Here is an 18,147-nt window from a genome sequence, read left to right on the forward strand (position 1 = left end):
CAGCTCCTTTATGGAAGAGGGAAAGGGCTCCCTCCAAGGTGAATGCAGCCCAAGCCACAGTGCGTGGCCGTGGCCGTGGAAAAGGGACTGCTCTATGGAAGCCTCACACTCCCCCAGCCAGGAGCCCAGGGGTGGGGAAGAACCTGCACAACCAGGCTGAGGTGAGTTTGGGCAGTCCCACAAACTACAGATTGATGTGTGGCCAACCAGTGTCCTGGGTTGTGTATCTAGGAGACATGTGTATTAAGTATAAGTTGCTGGTGTAGCTCTGTGCCAAGTCTCCACGTGACCCCAGAGGCGCTGGTGCCCCTCCCATGTCGATGCATATTCAGTGTCATTCTAAAGGTGTTTTCATGGTTGGGCTCAGTCACAGGTGGCACAGGTGGTTAGGCTCACTAATCCCGCAACACTAGAGCAGACAGGGCTTAAAGGATGGAGGAGCACAGAGACAAGCCAATCAAACTTTCTAACTTTGCTCCATTACTTTCATCCCAGCATCACCCCTGTTAATATTCACATGCTGGGATTCCCTCCAAGATTTCATTCACAGAAGGTCTCAGGACTAAGCAAACGGTGGAGGGACCCCCACACACCCCTCCTTTGTATAGGGTATTTTTCTAGTACTTATGGTTTTAGAACTCGAATTTGTAAAATCTTGGTTCCTACGGAACAGGCGGTCTGACCTCTTCAGTAGAGTACTTTAAGGCAGTGATTTTCAAAAGGCACTTTAAAGAACTCTAGGAATGTCTTCAGAGCTGCTTCATGGACGCTGGCAGAGAGACAGGAAATCCAACTGTTTGGGATCCCACAAGGTCATCCACACTGCGTATCGCATGTTTTACATATTCAGCCACCACACGGGCTTTTCGGGGTAAACAGTGTGTTCTGTGTGTATGTCTTGTCCTAGAAGCTAAGCTTTAGATTGATAAAAACCTGAGTACATCTCCCCACCCCCTTTTCTAGCATCAGCAAAGAAAGATCGGCTCTAATTATGTGATAGCACAGACCATTTCACAGGAAGCTGCAGTAATAGTAGAAATAGACACAGGTAGGGGTTCCTGGGCGGCTCAGGCAGTTAAGTATTTGCCCCCATCAGGTCATGATCTCAGGGTCCTGGGATCAAATCCTGAGTCAGGTTCCCTGCTCAGTCAGGAGTCTGCTTCTCCCTCTCCTTCTGCCCCATCCTGCTTCTGCTCTCTCTCTTGCTCTCAAATAAATAAAAATAAAAAATATTAACTTGAAAAAAAAAGAGGAGTGCCTGGGTGGCTCAGTTGGTTTAACAGCTGCCGTCGGCTCAGGTCATGATCCCGGAGTCCCGGGATTGAGTCCCGAATCTGGCTCCCAGCTCCACGGGCAGTCTGCTGCTCCCTCTGACTCTCTTCTCTCTCATGCTCTCTCATTGTCTCTCTCTCAAATAAATAAATAAAATCTTAAAAAAAAAAAAAAAGTAAGAAAAAAGAAAAGAAATAGACATAGGTATAATGCCTGTCAGTGAACTAAAACCCTTTGAGAAGAGAATGACTAAGCTAAGAGAATAGGACTCACGGTGAAATTGTGCAGCCCGAGGCATACGCATGGTGTCCCGTGTAGCGGATTTCACAGCGCACGACATTGTTGGAATAGTCCGATTCAGGCACCAGGTAGCTGGGGTTCACACTGACCTAGGCAATGTAAACATCATCCACATTACAGATTTCATCAGCAGTGTTTGCTGGTTAATTTCTTCCCATTTCCACAGGGCTAGAACAAGGAAATGCTTCAACTAGATGAAGCAGGGAGGGGATTTTAAAGGGAAGGGAAGTGGTGAAATTCTAAAGAAGTTATAGAAGGAGGGTCTATATTCTCCCCTCAAGTTCCTTAAAATATCTTTTTCCTATACGTAGGTTGGTTTAGAAATATTTCTAGGGAGACATAGAATTGCTTGCAGGATTGAGATTATTTAACAGTGAATTCAGAAGGGGGAGCCCACTGAGTTGCAGTCAAAATAAATGAAAGGTTTCTATCTTCAAAGGTCTCTACCTTTAAAATGTAGTTTCCAGGTTTTACATCCGTAATATCAATCCACTGGCAGTCTATGTCTGCATTATAGGTATCATAGCAGCCAGGACTCAACCCCTAAAACAAATAAAATTTGAAAATGTAAAAAGGTGGCATATGGTTAGAATATATAAAGAATGTGATTATCATTTGCAAATTAAACTTTAAGTTAGTACTTACAAGAGTCTGACATAAAACTATACTTATATTGCATCTCCTTTGAGAAGTATATATTACTCAGCCTTATAGCACCTCCAGCTAAAAAAAATACAGGACTAATATAAGTAGTAGTACATCTAGCTTTTTAAAAGTGTCATCAATCACCAGTGATAAATACAATCTTAAGGGACAGAATAGGCCTCCATCAAAATTCTAGAATATCACCAGTTAGGGAATAAAAGCCCTGTAATAATCCACCTGGCTCTCATGACCTCAGTGCGACCCTCCCCACTTTCTCTTGGACATCACCTTCCTTTACTCTGAACGCCCCGATTTTATAGTGTTTGTTCTCTAATGCTCTGTATTATAATGTTACCGTCTAAGAATCTATCTTGCTAGAGATTAGAAACTCCCTGAGGGTGGTGTCTTTGTTGCATTTTTGAGTAGCTAACATTGATAAAGTTCGCAGCATGTGCCAGGAGCAGTTGTAAACATGTTACATCTATAAATTCAGTTTTCACAAGTACATGAGATCGGTGCTATTCTTATCCCCGTTTTGCTGGTGAGGAAAATGAGTCACTTTGAGGTCAATCAGGCCACTCAAGGATATACAGCTAGTAAGTGGCTGAGCTGACTTTCCGTTTAGATGTTCAGGGCCCAGGGTCCCTGGGTCCCCGCCACACTATTCTCTCTCTCACATTGCCGCTGAAATGCGTTATTGAATTAAAGGGATGAATGTATGCCTCAGAAAATGAATACCACCACATCACTCCATTTGCTAAGATACTCAATTCAGTAAGGAAATGAGTGCCTTCTACAGGCGGGTAGGAGAAAAATTCCAGTAAGATAGGGTCCTTGCTGTCCAGAAAGCTACAGTCGGGGGAAATTTGCTCAAATTGGAGTCCGTAGGTATCTTCTTGATTCCATTAGTTCTTCTTGAGAAGTTTGAATTGTTGTATTTCCATTCGAATACTAATCTAAAGTAAATTTAAAAGCATATGCTAGAATCATTTTAAGTCATTACTGCCATTTCATTTCGGCTCCCAAAATTTCTTTGGTGCTTAAGATCACTTTGGTCGCCAAAGAGATGGCAAAATCCTCTGAGCATATTCTAGTGATGCTGGTGTGGCTCTTGCTGGATTGGGGAAGAATGGCACAGCCCTGTGCTCTCGCACAACACGCAATAGCATAGAAAGGCCAACCTCAAAATTACCTGTGCCTCAGTGGGGAGAACCATATGAAAATTTTTCAGTTTCTGGGCCCAGCACATTAATTCTGATTCTGGCACATATTAGATATTCAGTAAGCGTTAGCTATTTTAAGTGTTGCTACTTGTGGCTAACAACAAGTCCTATGACCTCCCATGGGTTTGTAACACCCCCATTCATTGGATGAGCTACGTACGTATTTAAGATGTTAAACAACGCCACAATGCTGATCTTACCTTCAAGTGAACAAAAGAGCTTTAAAGAGTGCTGAAATTGGTACTCCAGCTGGCAGGATTTAAGTTAAGTTTTAACTTTGATTATTTGAACTAGCGCAAAAGTAATGGGAATTTTTAAGGCTGTTGAAAAATCAGGCATGTCCTGTATTCAAGGTCAAACTTTATTTTTATTTTTTCTTTAAAGATTTTATTTATTTATTTGACAGAGATCAGAAGCAGGCAGAGAGAGAGGGGGGGAAGCAGAATCCCTGCCGAGCAGAGAACCCAATGCGGGACTCGATCCCAGGACCCTGAGATCATGACCTGAGCCAAAGACAGAGGCCTTAACCCACTGAGCCACCCAGGTGCCCCAAGATCAAACTTTAAAAACAGATGAAATGTAGAGCCTTGGGGCACCTGGTTGGCTCAGCCAGTTAAGCTCTACCTTTGGTTCAGGTCATGATCTCAGGGTCGTCGAATCGAGCCCCGAGTCAGGCTCCCTGCTCAGTGGGGAACCTGCTTCTCCCTCTGCCCGCCTGCCACTCATGTCTCTCAAATAAATAAAATCTTAAAAAAAAAAAAAAAAAGAAAAGAAAATGTAGAGCTTTAGCCAATGCCATCTAAATTAGCTGTTTAGTTTTAGCAAAAGAGAACCGATGTTTACATTAAATTAGTGAGGTTAATGTAACTTTCTAGTTTCATATATGTTGAAAATGTAAATTTGTTAGCTCAGAACTTAAGGGGTTTATGGAAGTATAGATATTAAGGAAGTTATATCTACTTTTCTGTTTGGATACATTCTAACAACCTTGTAATACAACTATTCTAAGTCAACACTGGGGCTTTGTGAGAGTCGTTTTGCCCCTTTAAATGAAGTCCATGTTCAAGAAACACCAGTCTAGTGAAATACACGAATACGTCAGTCACTTGCAAAGCAAGACCTGGTTAACAGTGGTTAAACGGGACATACATGGAAAATGATTAATAAGGAAGGAGGGGCACCTGGGTGGCTCAGTGGGTTAAAGCCTCTGCCTTCGGCTCAGGTCATGATCTCAGGGTCCTGAGATTGAGCCCCGCATGGTCTCTCTGCTCAGCAGGGATCCTGCTTCCCCCCTCTCTCTGCCTGCCTCTCTGCCTGCCTCTCTGCCTACTTGTGATCTCTGTCTGTCAAATAAATAAATAAAATCTTAAAAAAAAAAAGTAAGGAAGGAAATGAAATGGGGTCTCCCTAAAGAATTGGAAGACCAGAAGTGCAATAAATACCTATAGACATAAAGTCAAATATTTCAACAAAAAGCTGCCCAGAGTGCCTTTTTTTCTAAATGGAGAGAATAAACTCCAGGGCCCCTGCACAGGCGGGTGGCCACTATGGAGATCGCTGAGCGGAAAGGGAATCTCTCTGCCCACATATGTGTAATGTGTGGGTAGGTTGCATCAACTTTTAGTTAGAGAGTAAGTGCTGCCCCCAGAGCATGTGGAATTGAACCTTTCCCCCTCCAATTGCTCTGATGTCTTAAGTTCAGAGAAAGAAGCAGTGGTAACATTTAGGTCACTAAAAAGCTTCCTGCCACAGCCCTGGAATTTGCTGCCCCGGTTGCCAGCTGCTGATCCCCTCGTGCCCTGCCTTATGTACGTTCACTGCTCCTTGCCAAGATTTTGGCTGGACAAAAATTATAATGTCCTCTTACAAATGAAGGTTTCTTATGGAAATACTGGCATAGCTTTTAACTGACACACATTTTCCCATTATAAGACATACACACTGCTTAGGTCAGCACTATTTTTAAAAATCCATCCAAAGGACATCTGACATCAATTATACTGTAGGTTTAACTACATATGCGTGGAGAAAGAAATTGTGTCCTTCTGCTCCCATTTGCATGCTTGAAAGAGACCGGTTTTAAAGTGCTTTTTAAGAAACTTAGTTTCTCTCTTTGGCTAACCCCAATCACCATTCTCTCTCTAGCTTAAGATTGGAGGCAAGAATGGTTTTGAAGGTGAGAAAACAGAAGTATCTTCACCATTATTTACCAAGCCAGTTAAAGAGTACAGAATGAGTGCAGATACTGGAAACCAGTCCAATTTACTCAGGTACTAAACCGCTGCTTTTCACTGTCGAACACAATGATTATGCACATCGACCTTCTATGATGATGAAATTCTTTAAAAATAATTTGAGTTTGGGGTGCCTGGGTGGCTCAGTCACTTAAATGTCCAACTCTTGGTTTCAGTTCAGGTCATGATCTCAGGGTTGTGAGATCACGCCCCAAGTCGGGCTCCACTCTGGTTTCGGAGCCTGCTTGGGGTTCCCTCTCTCCCTCTTCTTCTGCCCCTCCCCGTCCTTTCTCACCCTTTCTAAAAATAAATACATTAATGATAATAATTTGAATCATCAAGCAACCGGCTTCCTTTTCCCAATTATTTTCCATCTTGATGAGATGACCCCCTAAATCAAACAGTTTATAAAAGACTGGCAGGAGGAAAGAAAAAGAGACCATACTGTTTTCTCTCTGAAGCCTGTGGGTTCCTGAGGTCAGGGAGCCAACCCACCTGTGTATGAGCAGTACATGCAAATCGCCTGTGGTAGCCATAGTCACAGGATGTGTCCTCAAGACAGAAACTCGCTTTGTGGCCTTCAGCCACTCTCCTCTGGGTACTGGCATCAAGGAGGTCATAGTGGCTGAATTCATCCATGCTGTGATAATGTCTGATGTCCCACACAACACAGAGACACAGGTCAGTAACACACAGAGAAAGTCATGAGGACTTTAGATGACTTCCCCACGGCCTCCCACACTTGTTTTCACATTACAAGTGAGATCCCACTTATCTTCTTAAAGCCAGATTCATGCTGGCTTTTTTCCCCCCCAGGACCATCTATCAAACTTGTAAGCCTTTAACTTTGCTTCTAGGAAAAAAGGACTTATTTTGAGTGTTTTGTTTTCCCATTCCACCCTGTTTTATCTTTGAATATTAAGTAGAAATAGACACTAAATGATCTGTGTTTAAGTAAAACCTGCCATATGCTCTCTAGTCTGTTTCTTTTGGCTGGCAGTCCTGATGTTTCATTCCAAATAAAAGAAGAGCACATGACTCTTGGGACGTTTCTGTGAGATTTTTTAAAAATGTAAAACCGTCACTAAAATGCAAAGGAAAAGTACTGCTATGTTTTCCCCACATTGTTTATACTCATATAAACTTTTTTTTAGTATAAACTTTTATTTAGATATAAAATAATTCTATTTTATCAGAAAATTGGGTGTTCATGTCTGCCTTTCTCATTTCATTAAAGGGAAGGTCCTGAGCTATGTATCTTCTCACATGAGGGAAGAATAAGAAAAAATTGGCCCCAGTTGCAGAAGGTTTCAGGGCATCCATCAGTATTTCCCGACATTACCGGGATTCTTGGGCAAGTTACCAAGGCAAATTCTAGAATCACTTTATATAGAGATCTTTAAATTTAGGACAGAACAGATAATTACCCTGGGTTTGACACAGGCGTTTTAAAATATAGAGGTAGGTCCTTCTCAGCTCATGGAATACATCATCTCTATCTTTTTTTGAGACTGGTGGATGAATCCTTCTGATAAGTACTTGCGGTTTTTATTAAATGCTAAGTAGGGCAGCTGGGTGGCTCCATCGGTTAAGCATCTGCTTTCAGCTCAGATCATGATCTCAGGGTTCTGGGATCGAGCCTCATGTTGGGCTCCCTTCTCCACGGAGCCTGCTTCTCCCTCTGCCCCTCCTCCCACTGGTTCCCTCGTTCTCTCTCTCTCTTTCAAATCAATAAATTTTTTTAAAAAAATTCTAGTTAACTATAGATGATTTTTGTCTATAACAAGCTTTTTTAGAAATCTTACCTGTAGTACATTGGAATAAAATTCTAGTGAAGCCAATTGCTGTATCCTATCAACAGTTTTAATAAGCTGGACTTAGAACTTAGAACATTTTAAAAAAAGGATCTGGTAGTTGATGTATGTTCTTAAAAATAGACTCCTTGATGTTGTCACATTACACAGAGAAAATTCTAGAAATAAGACTTTGCATTTATACATCAAGAACTACCTGAAAAAGGAAAACACTCAGAAGTACCCAGAATGCCCATCCACTTACTGGTGACAACTGTGCCATTCCCAGGAATATCTCGGTCGGCTTGGTAAGAAATCTGATGTCCCTTGGTTTTTCACTCTTTGGGGGAATCTTAGCAGCACCCTGTGATCATAATCTCTAACATCTGCTCTGTATGCTGAGCTGTGATTTTGAAAAAGAAAACATTACTTTCACAGGATATTAACTGAAGACAAATTATAAGCGAAACCTTTTCCATTTTTTAATGGCAACTACCTCCCACCTCTAACTAGACCATCAGTTGCAAGAGGCATTCTGCTTATTTTGTTTATTGCTGAATTTCCAGGTCCTAGAACAGCACCTGGCAAGTGGCCAGAGTTCAGTGAATATTTGTTGAATGAGTGAATGAATGACAACTATGGTAATCTGCAATTAAAATGTGAAAAAGCATAATAAACTTAGCATTAGAAATGTACATGTGATAAGTAAATTCTGTATTTATAATAATTTCTTGTTTAACCACATGAATGAGTAGAAAGTATCCCAAATAATAAAAAAAATCCGATGTGCTTAATAAGAACTTCAAATTCAGCAATAGGTTTCTTTTTAAACACTTTCCTAAAATATAAAGTGGGGAAATAATTCTAGAAGTGTACACCCAGATTAGATAAATAATTTTGTAACTTCGCTATCTTAAAAACAATGGCATGACTGTATAAATATCCTAGGGAGTGCAATGGAGCGAGTGATGCAAGACTCCAGAATGAAAATGGTAAGTTCAGCTTTCTTCTCTTCCTTCGGCCTGACAGTTATAAAGGGTCAGAGTGGGAGAACTATACAGCTGAACAGATAAACATTACTCTGTCCCTTCTAAAATATTTTGTGTGAATATATATTCACATACTGTTGAGTATTTTCACTTTCCACTTGAAAAATTTTTATGAGACCTATCAAAACATCTTTTGCTCCCTCTGCTGGTTTCCCAGGAGCAGTCAGAGAATTCCATTCCCCAAACTGCTATGATTTTATTTTAGGACTGATTGAAAAACAAAGCTCTTGCTTATGTTCTTATTCCTGCTGAAGTAATACCAAAACAACTAAGTTAAATTGTGGCCTCAAATAAAAGAAGAAAACCTAACCTTTGCTGATGAGGGGTGCCGCACTGGCGAGTTAGCCCTCTGTTTTTTTTAAGGGGTCATTAACAAGCTCTTCCATTACAATACTTTTTTCCACCTTATTGTGCAGTTCTTTAATAGAAAGTTATGGGAAACCATTGGTTCCAAGGTTTGAGGATGTTGGAAAAAGAGCGTGAGATCCCAATTCTCCAGAATAAGGGTTTGCCCCATCTCCCTGATTTGTGTCACAGTTTGAAAGAAAGAACCCACAGAAATCTTCAGCATGTTAACTCTCCATCCAGGTCCGCATGCCCAGGACACCACGCTCCACTTCGCAGCCCTTGCCCCACTTCCCAACTCTCGTCTCCGTGGAACAAGAGCGATCAGAACCAGGCACAGGAGCGGCGCCTGAAGCGAGATGGGGCAGCCAGGCCGCGGAGATCCCAGCCGGTACCTGGCCAAGCAGTTTTCCTCTGCGGCGCATCTCAGGTTGTACATGGACATCTTTTGCACGTACGTGGACGCCTGGATGTAGTACGGGTCTGGCACCAGGTCCGGGAGACCTAAACGTCAGGAGGCGGTGGGGAGAGGTGGCTGTGAGACAACCCAGTGCCCCCTCCCCCAGCTCCGGGTCCCTCCATGTCCCTCACTCTTCACCCTTCACCCAACCGGGCTACAGGAAGCAGGAGACCGGGGGACGCCCAGGGCTGCAGAGCAAAGTGGAAAGAAAGCAGGAGGGGCCAGGCGCGCGGTTTGCACCAGATTCCAGGGCTGCCTCGGCAGGCGCAGGGGGAGGGATCGGATCAGCGGGGACTAAGGCCTGCCGCGCCCAGGCAGCCACGTTGGGGAGCCGCAGAGTTGGGGAAGGGGTGCGCGGCTGCTTCCTGCGACTTGGGGGTGCTTACCGTACTGGAAGTAGCCGGTGCCGTATCCGGGCCGGTACCTGCTCCCAGGCCGGGGCCTTTCGTACGTGTCATAGTAGTTGTAATAGGGGTTGTCGTCGGAGTACTTGTAGGGGTTGTACGGGTCGTCGCCCACCATGCCGTCCACGCGGCTGGGCGGCTGCAGGTTACTGAGCGCCGGGCGCTCTCCCAGCGCCGTCCGGTTGCCGTCTCGCGAGTCCCCAGCATCGCGGGCCCCGGACGGCGAGTAGCCAGCTTGGAACCAATGGCGGGCGGCGGGTCTGGGTCGGCCGGCGACCCCCGACGTGCCTGCCGTGCGCTCGCGTGCTGCCGCCGTGCGGTTGCGGAGCAGCAGGATCGGCGTGCGCGGCTGCGGGGCTGCGGCGTTGGCGGCGCCCGGGGCGGTGGTGCCCGGGTCCCGTCGGCGCTGCGGCTGGTACTGCGAGCCCAGGCTCAGCAGGCTGAACACCTGCCCGTTGTTCTCCCATTGGATCCTCTGGCGCCAGGCGGCCGGAGCCGCCGGCTGCTGGCGAGGGGGCTGCTGCTGGCCAGCGGCCGGCGGGGCGCAGCGCAGGAGCGCGCAGAGCTGCAGGGGCCCGAGCAGGAGCGCGGTCCAAGCGAAGCGCATCGCTGCCTTTTGCCCGATTGTCCCCGCTCCGGGAGGACGTAGGTCGGAGAAAAGGAAAACGGGGCCCAAATCACGTGAGGGAGGGAGAAATCTTCAACCAGGGAGGCGGGCGGAGCGCGGGTATCTCAGTCCCTACAAACAACGCCAAGGGTGGGCTGCAGACCCTCGTCCAGTCAACGCAGCTGCTGGGACGTGGCACCCGCCTGTCTCCTCTTTCCCAGTCCTTCTGGAAGGCGACGGGGAGCGGCGCGGTGGCCCCGGCGAGCGGGCAGCGTCTGGAGTGAAGGAAGGAGGAGAGATTTTAAACTTTCTGGCACGTTTGCAAAGTTACACAAGCAGTTCTGGCCCGGCAGCCCCTCCGCTATTTGTTCACGTAATGCGATTGGAAACGTGCAAGGCGGACAGCTCCTCGCCTCTGCCCCTCCCTCCCCGTCCTGTCCTCCTCCTCCCAGACACGTTGCACAGGGAGCGTTAAGGGGAAAGAACAAAACGGAACACACATCCTGAGACACACTCGGCTTAATCTGGGGCGAACATGCAGGAATTTCAAAAGACTCAGACAGGCGAAGGCAGCCAGGCCATGGGGCGACGCCAAAATATGCATGAAGAAAAATGCTATTAGGTCACCAGCCCTGGAGAGGCGGGAAGTCGGGAGGTGGGGAGGGTGCTGGGGGCGAGAGTCGGGGAGGGGGGCGGGGAGGGATGCTTGTGACTAACGTTTATCCATAAGGAGTTAACCAGACAAATTTCCCAATGCATACTCACTCGCTTTTATGGGAAGCGCCCTCAGCAAATAAACCCCAGGATATCAAATTTTGTTTTTGTGTGTGTAGGTAATATGAGAAATGGGTTACAAATTTGTTTCCTACAGTGAATATTTTAATAACCAAAAGTGAAATTTTACAGGGAACAAAGCCATCTAACACTGAAGGGATGGATAAACCTGTCTCTTTTTCAAAATGCCGGCCTGATTTGTACTCTGAGCGGAAGGGGAGAACTCTCTTTCATCTGCTCAGTATCTACAGGGACATTTCAATAAAGGGGGCTATACCAAGTCTGCTAGGATCACACTCAGAGGACAGCTTCAAAGAAGCATTTAACATGACTTTTCTCACTCTACATCTGAGGAGGAGGTTTACCTTCGGATTTAAAACAAAAACAAAACTTAAATCATCCTTTGTTAAATTTTTGAGAAATCAGTAAAACATCCTGTAGTGTTTGAGTGATCTTCCGATGTAAGCAGCCCGCGGGTTCAGATTCTGGTGAGGACAAGGGAGTGGGAGGGGCCAGACAAGAATCAGGGGGCCCAGATGGGTAGGAGGCAGGTAATGCTGACTGCAAAGAGATGCTTAATGGACCCGTTTTTCACATAGCGGTTGGGGCAGTGTTGGAAGTGTTTCAAAGGAAAAAAAAAAAAAAAATCTTTAGCCTGATTTAAAACTATGACTCAGAACCAGATTTTAATAACCTTTTTATTGGTCTCATCATTGGGCTGTTGTCTATAGAGAGACTTCATTATTCACCTCTCTGTGTTGACCTCCGTCTCCCCGCATTTAATCACCCCATTTTGATAATGTGGTGGACAGCTGCTGATTTGAATGCCTAGCACCCGTTTTCCCTTTTTTCTAGCGAGAACAACTGTATTTCGGGAAAATTCCCCTACCCAACAGCATGGTGGGACTGACTGAGCATTCATGAGACTTCTGTCACTTCAAGCAGGGGCAATGTGATCCTGGCTTGGCTCATCAAACCATCTCCCTACCATTGGAATCATAAGCAGATGCACACCAGGCTCAGAAATGTTGGAGTTTGTGCTTCCTGCCTCTGAAAAAAGTTTCTATGACTTCTTGCTACACACATTCCCCCCATGCGGTTTCAGATCCGTACCTTTCGAGACCTGATTATCCAGCTTTTCCTTCCTTTTCTCCACTGCATTCCTTTGTGGCTTGACATGGTGGAAGTCAATTGTTGTTGCTTGCACTTTAAGAACCCGGACTGATACTGAGGGGGTTTGTGATTGGTTATCTCACCTAATCAGATCTCATGATTCTGCATGTGATACCATGGGTTTGGCTCTTTTTGAGTCAAGTTAGATTTGCTCTCCCCATGACCGCACGGCTTCCTTACTAACAGAAGAGTTGCAGATGGAAGCTTGCCAGTAGACTGACAAATCTGTTGCTTATATGGTGAAGGCAAAATCCAAGTGCACATCCCACCGATGGCCGATGAACAGTGCCCCATCTCTGTCTGAAAGTCAGAGACATGGGGCGCCTGGGTGGCTCAGTGGGTTAAAGCCTCTGCCTTCGGCTCAGGTCATGATCCCAGAGTCCTGGGATCGAGCCCCAAGACCTGGGATCGAGCCCCGAGACCTGGGATCGAGCCCCGAGTCCTGGGATTGAGCCCCGCATTGGGCCCTCTGCTCAGCAGGGAGCCTGCTTCCCCCTTTCTCTCTGCCTGCCGCTCTGCCTACTTGTGATTTTTCTCTCTGTCAAATAAATAGATAAAATCTTAAAAAAAAAAAAAAAGAAGAAGAAAGTCAGAGACATTTTATAGAGTCGCCGCGGAATTTAAAATTCAAGTATTCAATGTCTCCAACCCACTAAGAGAAGATGGAGCAAAAAAGAAGCAGGTGTATGTAATTTGGATGGACAGGCCAAATGATAGGGGAAGCAGGAAGGGAGAGAATGTAATTATCTCTCATCTCTCCTCTGCCCATGAACAGCTCATTCCCCAGAAAGAGAATCCCGTAACTGCTAGTGCTTAACCACACATTACTAAGGGAAGGTCTCTTCTGTGGAGATGACACTGTCAGATGGGCAGACCAGAGCAGCCCCTAATGGGAGGGTAGAAAGTTTATGCTGGGTGCTGGATAAAATACCCTTGTTTCCCACCCTGGTGCTCAAATTAAAAAAAAAAAAAAAATAGCTGTGTATCTTTGAACAGCTGATTTACCTTCCCTCGCTCTTTGTTATCGGTAAGATTCAAGGATTAATTCAAATTCTTTCCAAACTGTTTTTCCTAGTTTTCAAGCAGCTGATTTTTGTGAATGGCTAAGTAATTCCAGCAACTTTCCCTTTATTCATTATACTGTTGCATTATGATCATTAATATTTCATTAAATCATGCCTTTAGTTGGACTTTAAAAACCTGGGTTTATTTTATGTGTGAGTTAGAGTCTGCGGACAGTTATTCTCCCTTTTACATACTTCTTTTCAGTGAAATTCAGAATACATTTTGCTTTACACATGTCTCTTGATCACACTTATGCTCTGAAATGTAGTACATCAACCATCCTGTTGATTTACACGCATGAACACTCAATGAATGTCAACCGATTCCCTCACTTGCAGAATTTATAGCTGAATGAGGTTTATCATTTGTTTTAGATTTGCTCTAACAGACTTAAAAATGTGTTATCAGAGTATAAATTACTAGAACAGTAGTGGTATGCAATATGTATTTTCTTTCAAACACACACACAGTACTTTAGGGGAGAAAACACATTACCCTTTGTCACCCATCCTAATGAGATGTTTAGCTGGTTTTCTCTCTCTTCCGCTTTCTCTAAACTCTCTCTGGCCTAAGACTTAGCCACTGAAAACAAACATATGGCTACCACATGGGGGGCAATTGAAAGTATGTGCAAGGATTGTAGGAGACACTCACTGGAGCCACACATTGTCTGTGCAATGACAAAACTATTATTCACGAAACTGGAGAAATCGTACTTCCTTCTAATCAACACTGAGATAACAACAACAACAACAATGGTGGCTGTATCAAAATACCTTTAGCTTTTTAACTTTGGTAAGAGCCATAGCTGATTCCACTTTGACCTTGAGACTTTATTTTCATGGACAGTTCTGCAGTATAGACTATATGAAGAAGAGTGTTGAAATGAGACTAATTCTCTTTTTTAGGTTCTAGACTATTGTTATAAAAAATTTTTTTAAATTAAAAAAAAATTTTTAAAGATTTTATTTATTTCTCTGAGAGAGAGAGAGAGAGAGAGAGCATGGGGAGTAGGGGGCAGTGGTAACAGGCAGAAGGAGGGGGAGAAGCAGAACCCCAGCTGAGCAGGGAGCTGAACGCGGGGGGAATGCAGACACTTCACCAACGAAGCCATCCAGGCGCCCCTTAAATTTGATTTTTAAGTAACCTCTACACTGAATATGGGGTTTAAACTCACAGCCCCAAGTTACTTGCTCTACCTGGTGAGCCAGCCAAGCCACTCACTCAATATCAAAAATTTAAACTGAAACAATGTTTGGCCCATTGACCAAAAAGTGGAATTTGCCATAAGGCTATGTTCATGATATTTGTGAATAGTATTTATAGTTGTGGGATAATTCATAGAAGTGGAAAGTAGAATTGTGCAGGAAACCCAAACCACAGAACAGCGCCACTTGAATGACCAGGGCCAGAACACTAAAGAACTCCAGGCTGAATACAATTCTTTCTTTGGGGATCAGGAAGCTCATACAGACCTTCTTCGTTAGTAAAGACCAGTGCTCCTGTGTGTTTTGGTGCCATGTAGTTTGGAAACATCACAGAAAATAAAAATAAGGACATGGGAAGTTAGAGGTGTCTGGGGGAAATGATTGAGAAAAGAGGAAGGTATGACTTCAACATAAGGGGAATGACTTGAGACATGAATAAGGAGCACATTTTAAAAAGTTATTTCGGGAAGGGTAACAGTGAAACAAAGAACTAGAACTCATTTTACTGGGAATAAAATGGAGAAGAGTGAGTTAGTCTTCAAGTTTACAGTGCTCTTGTGTTCCCTTTTCATTCTTGTCTCCTGCCACATACCACTTCCAGGTACTCATCCAAATATAAAAAGTAGACAGTTGGTACACACTGTGTCAAGAATGGACTGAAAAAAAAATTCTGTAAACAGACTGAGTAGAAGAATTCCAGAAATAATGAATTTTAAATATATCTTCTTTGGTTACCCATCCCCTTGGGCCACCTAGGGAATGGAAATGTGGAACTGAACCATAGGGAATTGAAAAATATTCCATTCTAGTGTCTTTCTGCATATTCATATGTGATTAAGTAAATAATAGTAGCCATTATAATGAAATGGAAAAATGAGAAGAGATGAACTTAGCATAGGAGAATGGCTCTTTGCAATTCCCTGAATCAGAGTTCAAAGTAAGCTGGTGGTGTTGACCACAAAAATAAGGGGTCAGCCACTTGGCCAGACTCCCCCAAATAAAGTCTAAATGATTAGACCAAGCTTGATGGAAGCAACTGTTCTTCATGCCGTGCCGTGTACTAGGGTCATTCCTGCTTCTAATGGGTAGCCTGACATGCTCCCTGGTCCACGTCCTGGCCTACCAGCCCCTCTGCTGTTCCTGGATTCAGCTTCACTACCATAGAACCCTGGAAGTCACTGAGTTTCATATAACCTGGATATGATCCTCTGAGACAGTGGGGTAGAGGTTAGGAGGACAATTATGCTAAGCAAGGGCGTCTCCATCTGCCCATCACATGCAATGATTGCAGCCAACCATTAGTTATCTCTCTGTTTTAACTTCACCATAGGTGTACGGCTTTCTTTCTTTCTTTTTTTTTTTTTTTTAAGATTTTATTTATTTATTTGACAGAGAGAGATCACAAGTAGGCAGAGAGGCAGGCAGAGAGAGGCGGGGGGAGACAGGCTCGAGCAGAGAGCCCGATGCGGGGCTCTATCCCAGGACCCTGGGATCATGACCCGAGCTGAAGGCAGAGGCTTTAACCCACTGAGCCACCCAGGTGCCCCGGTGTACTGCTTTCTTTGGGGGCTCTGGAGGAACAAGATGACAAAGTACTAACAACCTAATTCACATTACATGGTGGTTTTTTTTTCTTCCCTCCCCTTTAAAGGAATAGATCTCAGAACATTTGAGAGTGTTAATGTGTGTTTAGAATAGAGGCAGAGTGGAAGGAAGACGTTGATGGAACTATGAAGAGAAAAACCTGTTTCCTAAATATACGTGAGGTCAGTTTTGAGAATCATAGTTCTTTCTCTTTTTGTTATTATTAGAATACTACTCATTTAGACCATCTTGCTTCCTCTGAGTTATATGGCGCCTTAAGCACAGAATCAAAGATTTATACATAATGGTTCTTAAAACAGTGAGGCTCTCTTTAAAGCGGGACCAGTTAGGACATTGTTGTAAAGATGAATTTCTTTGCCTTCTACCTGTTTTATTTTCTTACCTTTCAACTGTTACGTGGATCATAGTCATTTCTTCCCAAAGGTAGCAGATAAAAAGAGAAAAACTGAAGCTCATAAAGTCTCTGGAGAGAATGTCTCGGATAGGTCACCTAATGGCACTAGACAGTTTGATCATTCTTCTGGGCTCCTTATGGGAATATGACAGGTTTTTCTTCCAATGACCTACCTTTGATACTCTCTTGTCCATGGTCTATGTAAGATTTTAGAAATAATTAATACAATCCCTCTAACACAAAGGCATATTGGAAAATATTAAATGGAAATGTAAATATTAAGTACCAAGTGAAACATCTTAAATAAATGAAACAACCTTAAAATTATCCGCAGCTCAAGAATGGCCAATCCCAAAATAATCGAGTTGACCACTCAGGGCCTTTCCAAGCTTGCTAAATTGGTAGTAGAGGAAGGAAATAATAAGGAAATATGCAAATAATAAGAAAAATAAGCACCCTCTCTAACAAGACAATACCTGTCCCCTCATTAATAATATGCATTGCTATTTCTTGTCGCTGACTGTGTTCTTGGCACAATGCAAAATGCTTAGGCGCATTACCTCATCTTATCCTCACAACACCCCTGTGAAAGTGGTTATTAATACTTTCATTTTATGGATAAAGGAATGAAACTTAGAGAGATAAAGCACCATGCTCAGTTAAAAATTGGCAGAGCTAGATCTTGAACCCCGATCTATCCTGTTAAACACACACCATATTAAACTCTTGCCATGTGAATAGAGGGGAAGTATTAGGGGTTTTTTGAGTTTCATTGTTTTAATGATTAGAGAAATTTGGCTGAAGGACTCATTAAAGGTTACCTGGCAAGGAGATTGTGGCCAAGGCAAATAAATTAGTAGACTAGCAACGACTACTTACCTAGTGCCTCTAGGTAAATGGCTTTGGAATAAGTGTGATATACAAGTCAACTGGAGGGTGACACGTAGTAGAAAGAACATGGGTGATGGAGACAGTCTTTGGAGAAACTCTTACTCTGCTATTTACTAACAGGGAGTTTTTGAACAAATTACGAAACTCTTCTGAGACTCAAGTTTCTCACCCAAAAATAAAGATGGTAAGACTTGACTTACAGGATTGTTTTTAAGTGTATGGCAGAGAATCTAGCTTATATTAGGCACTAAGTAGGTGATGACTGTTGTTACTACTTGGTACTTGGACATTCGCATTTAAAAGTCAACAAAGAAAATTTTGTATGTAGACAATCATGCAGAAAGGCTTTCTATAAACATTGAAATGGAGACTTTCTTCTTTACTTTTTAAAGTGCCTGTTTTATTACTTTGGAGCAGGAACATTCTGCGAAAAATAGACTTTATTGAGATATAATTTACATAAAATAAAATGTACAGTTTTCAAGTGTACAATTTGAAGAATCTTTGCAAATGTATCTGTGCTTTTGAAACCAACACAATGAAGACACAGATTATTTCCATATTGTATCATAAAATCCCCATGAGCCTGCTTCACCCCTGCGCCAAGAAACCACAGTTACAATTTTTTTTTTCCCACTTAGACTACTTTTATCTCCTTTAGAAGTTCATGTAAGTGGGAGTTATACAGAGGGTACCCTTTTGTGT

At 43.5% G+C, this 18,147-nt stretch overlaps 1 protein-coding gene across 1 annotated transcript; it reads right to left on the reverse strand.

The window, feature by feature from the left end:
- Positions 1-1,541: 1,541 nt before the first annotated feature.
- Positions 1,542-15,409, reverse strand: LOX (lysyl oxidase; the record flags this gene model as incomplete). The annotated part of the gene is made up of 6 exons (XM_080804946.1): positions 9,708-15,409; positions 9,257-9,365; positions 7,733-7,870; positions 6,170-6,326; positions 2,020-2,115; positions 1,542-1,661 (listed from the first exon to the last, which is right to left on the reverse strand). Exons 1-6 carry the CDS (start codon positions 10,330-10,332, stop codon positions 1,542-1,544), a joined length of 1,245 nt encoding a protein of 414 aa, XP_080661072.1. The 5' UTR covers positions 10,333-15,409.
- Positions 15,410-18,147: the final 2,738 nt, after the last annotated feature.

Source organism: Martes martes (assembly GCF_963455335.1).
Source record: "Martes martes genome assembly, chromosome: 5".
NCBI classification, from domain to species: domain Eukaryota; kingdom Metazoa; phylum Chordata; class Mammalia; order Carnivora; family Mustelidae; genus Martes; species Martes martes.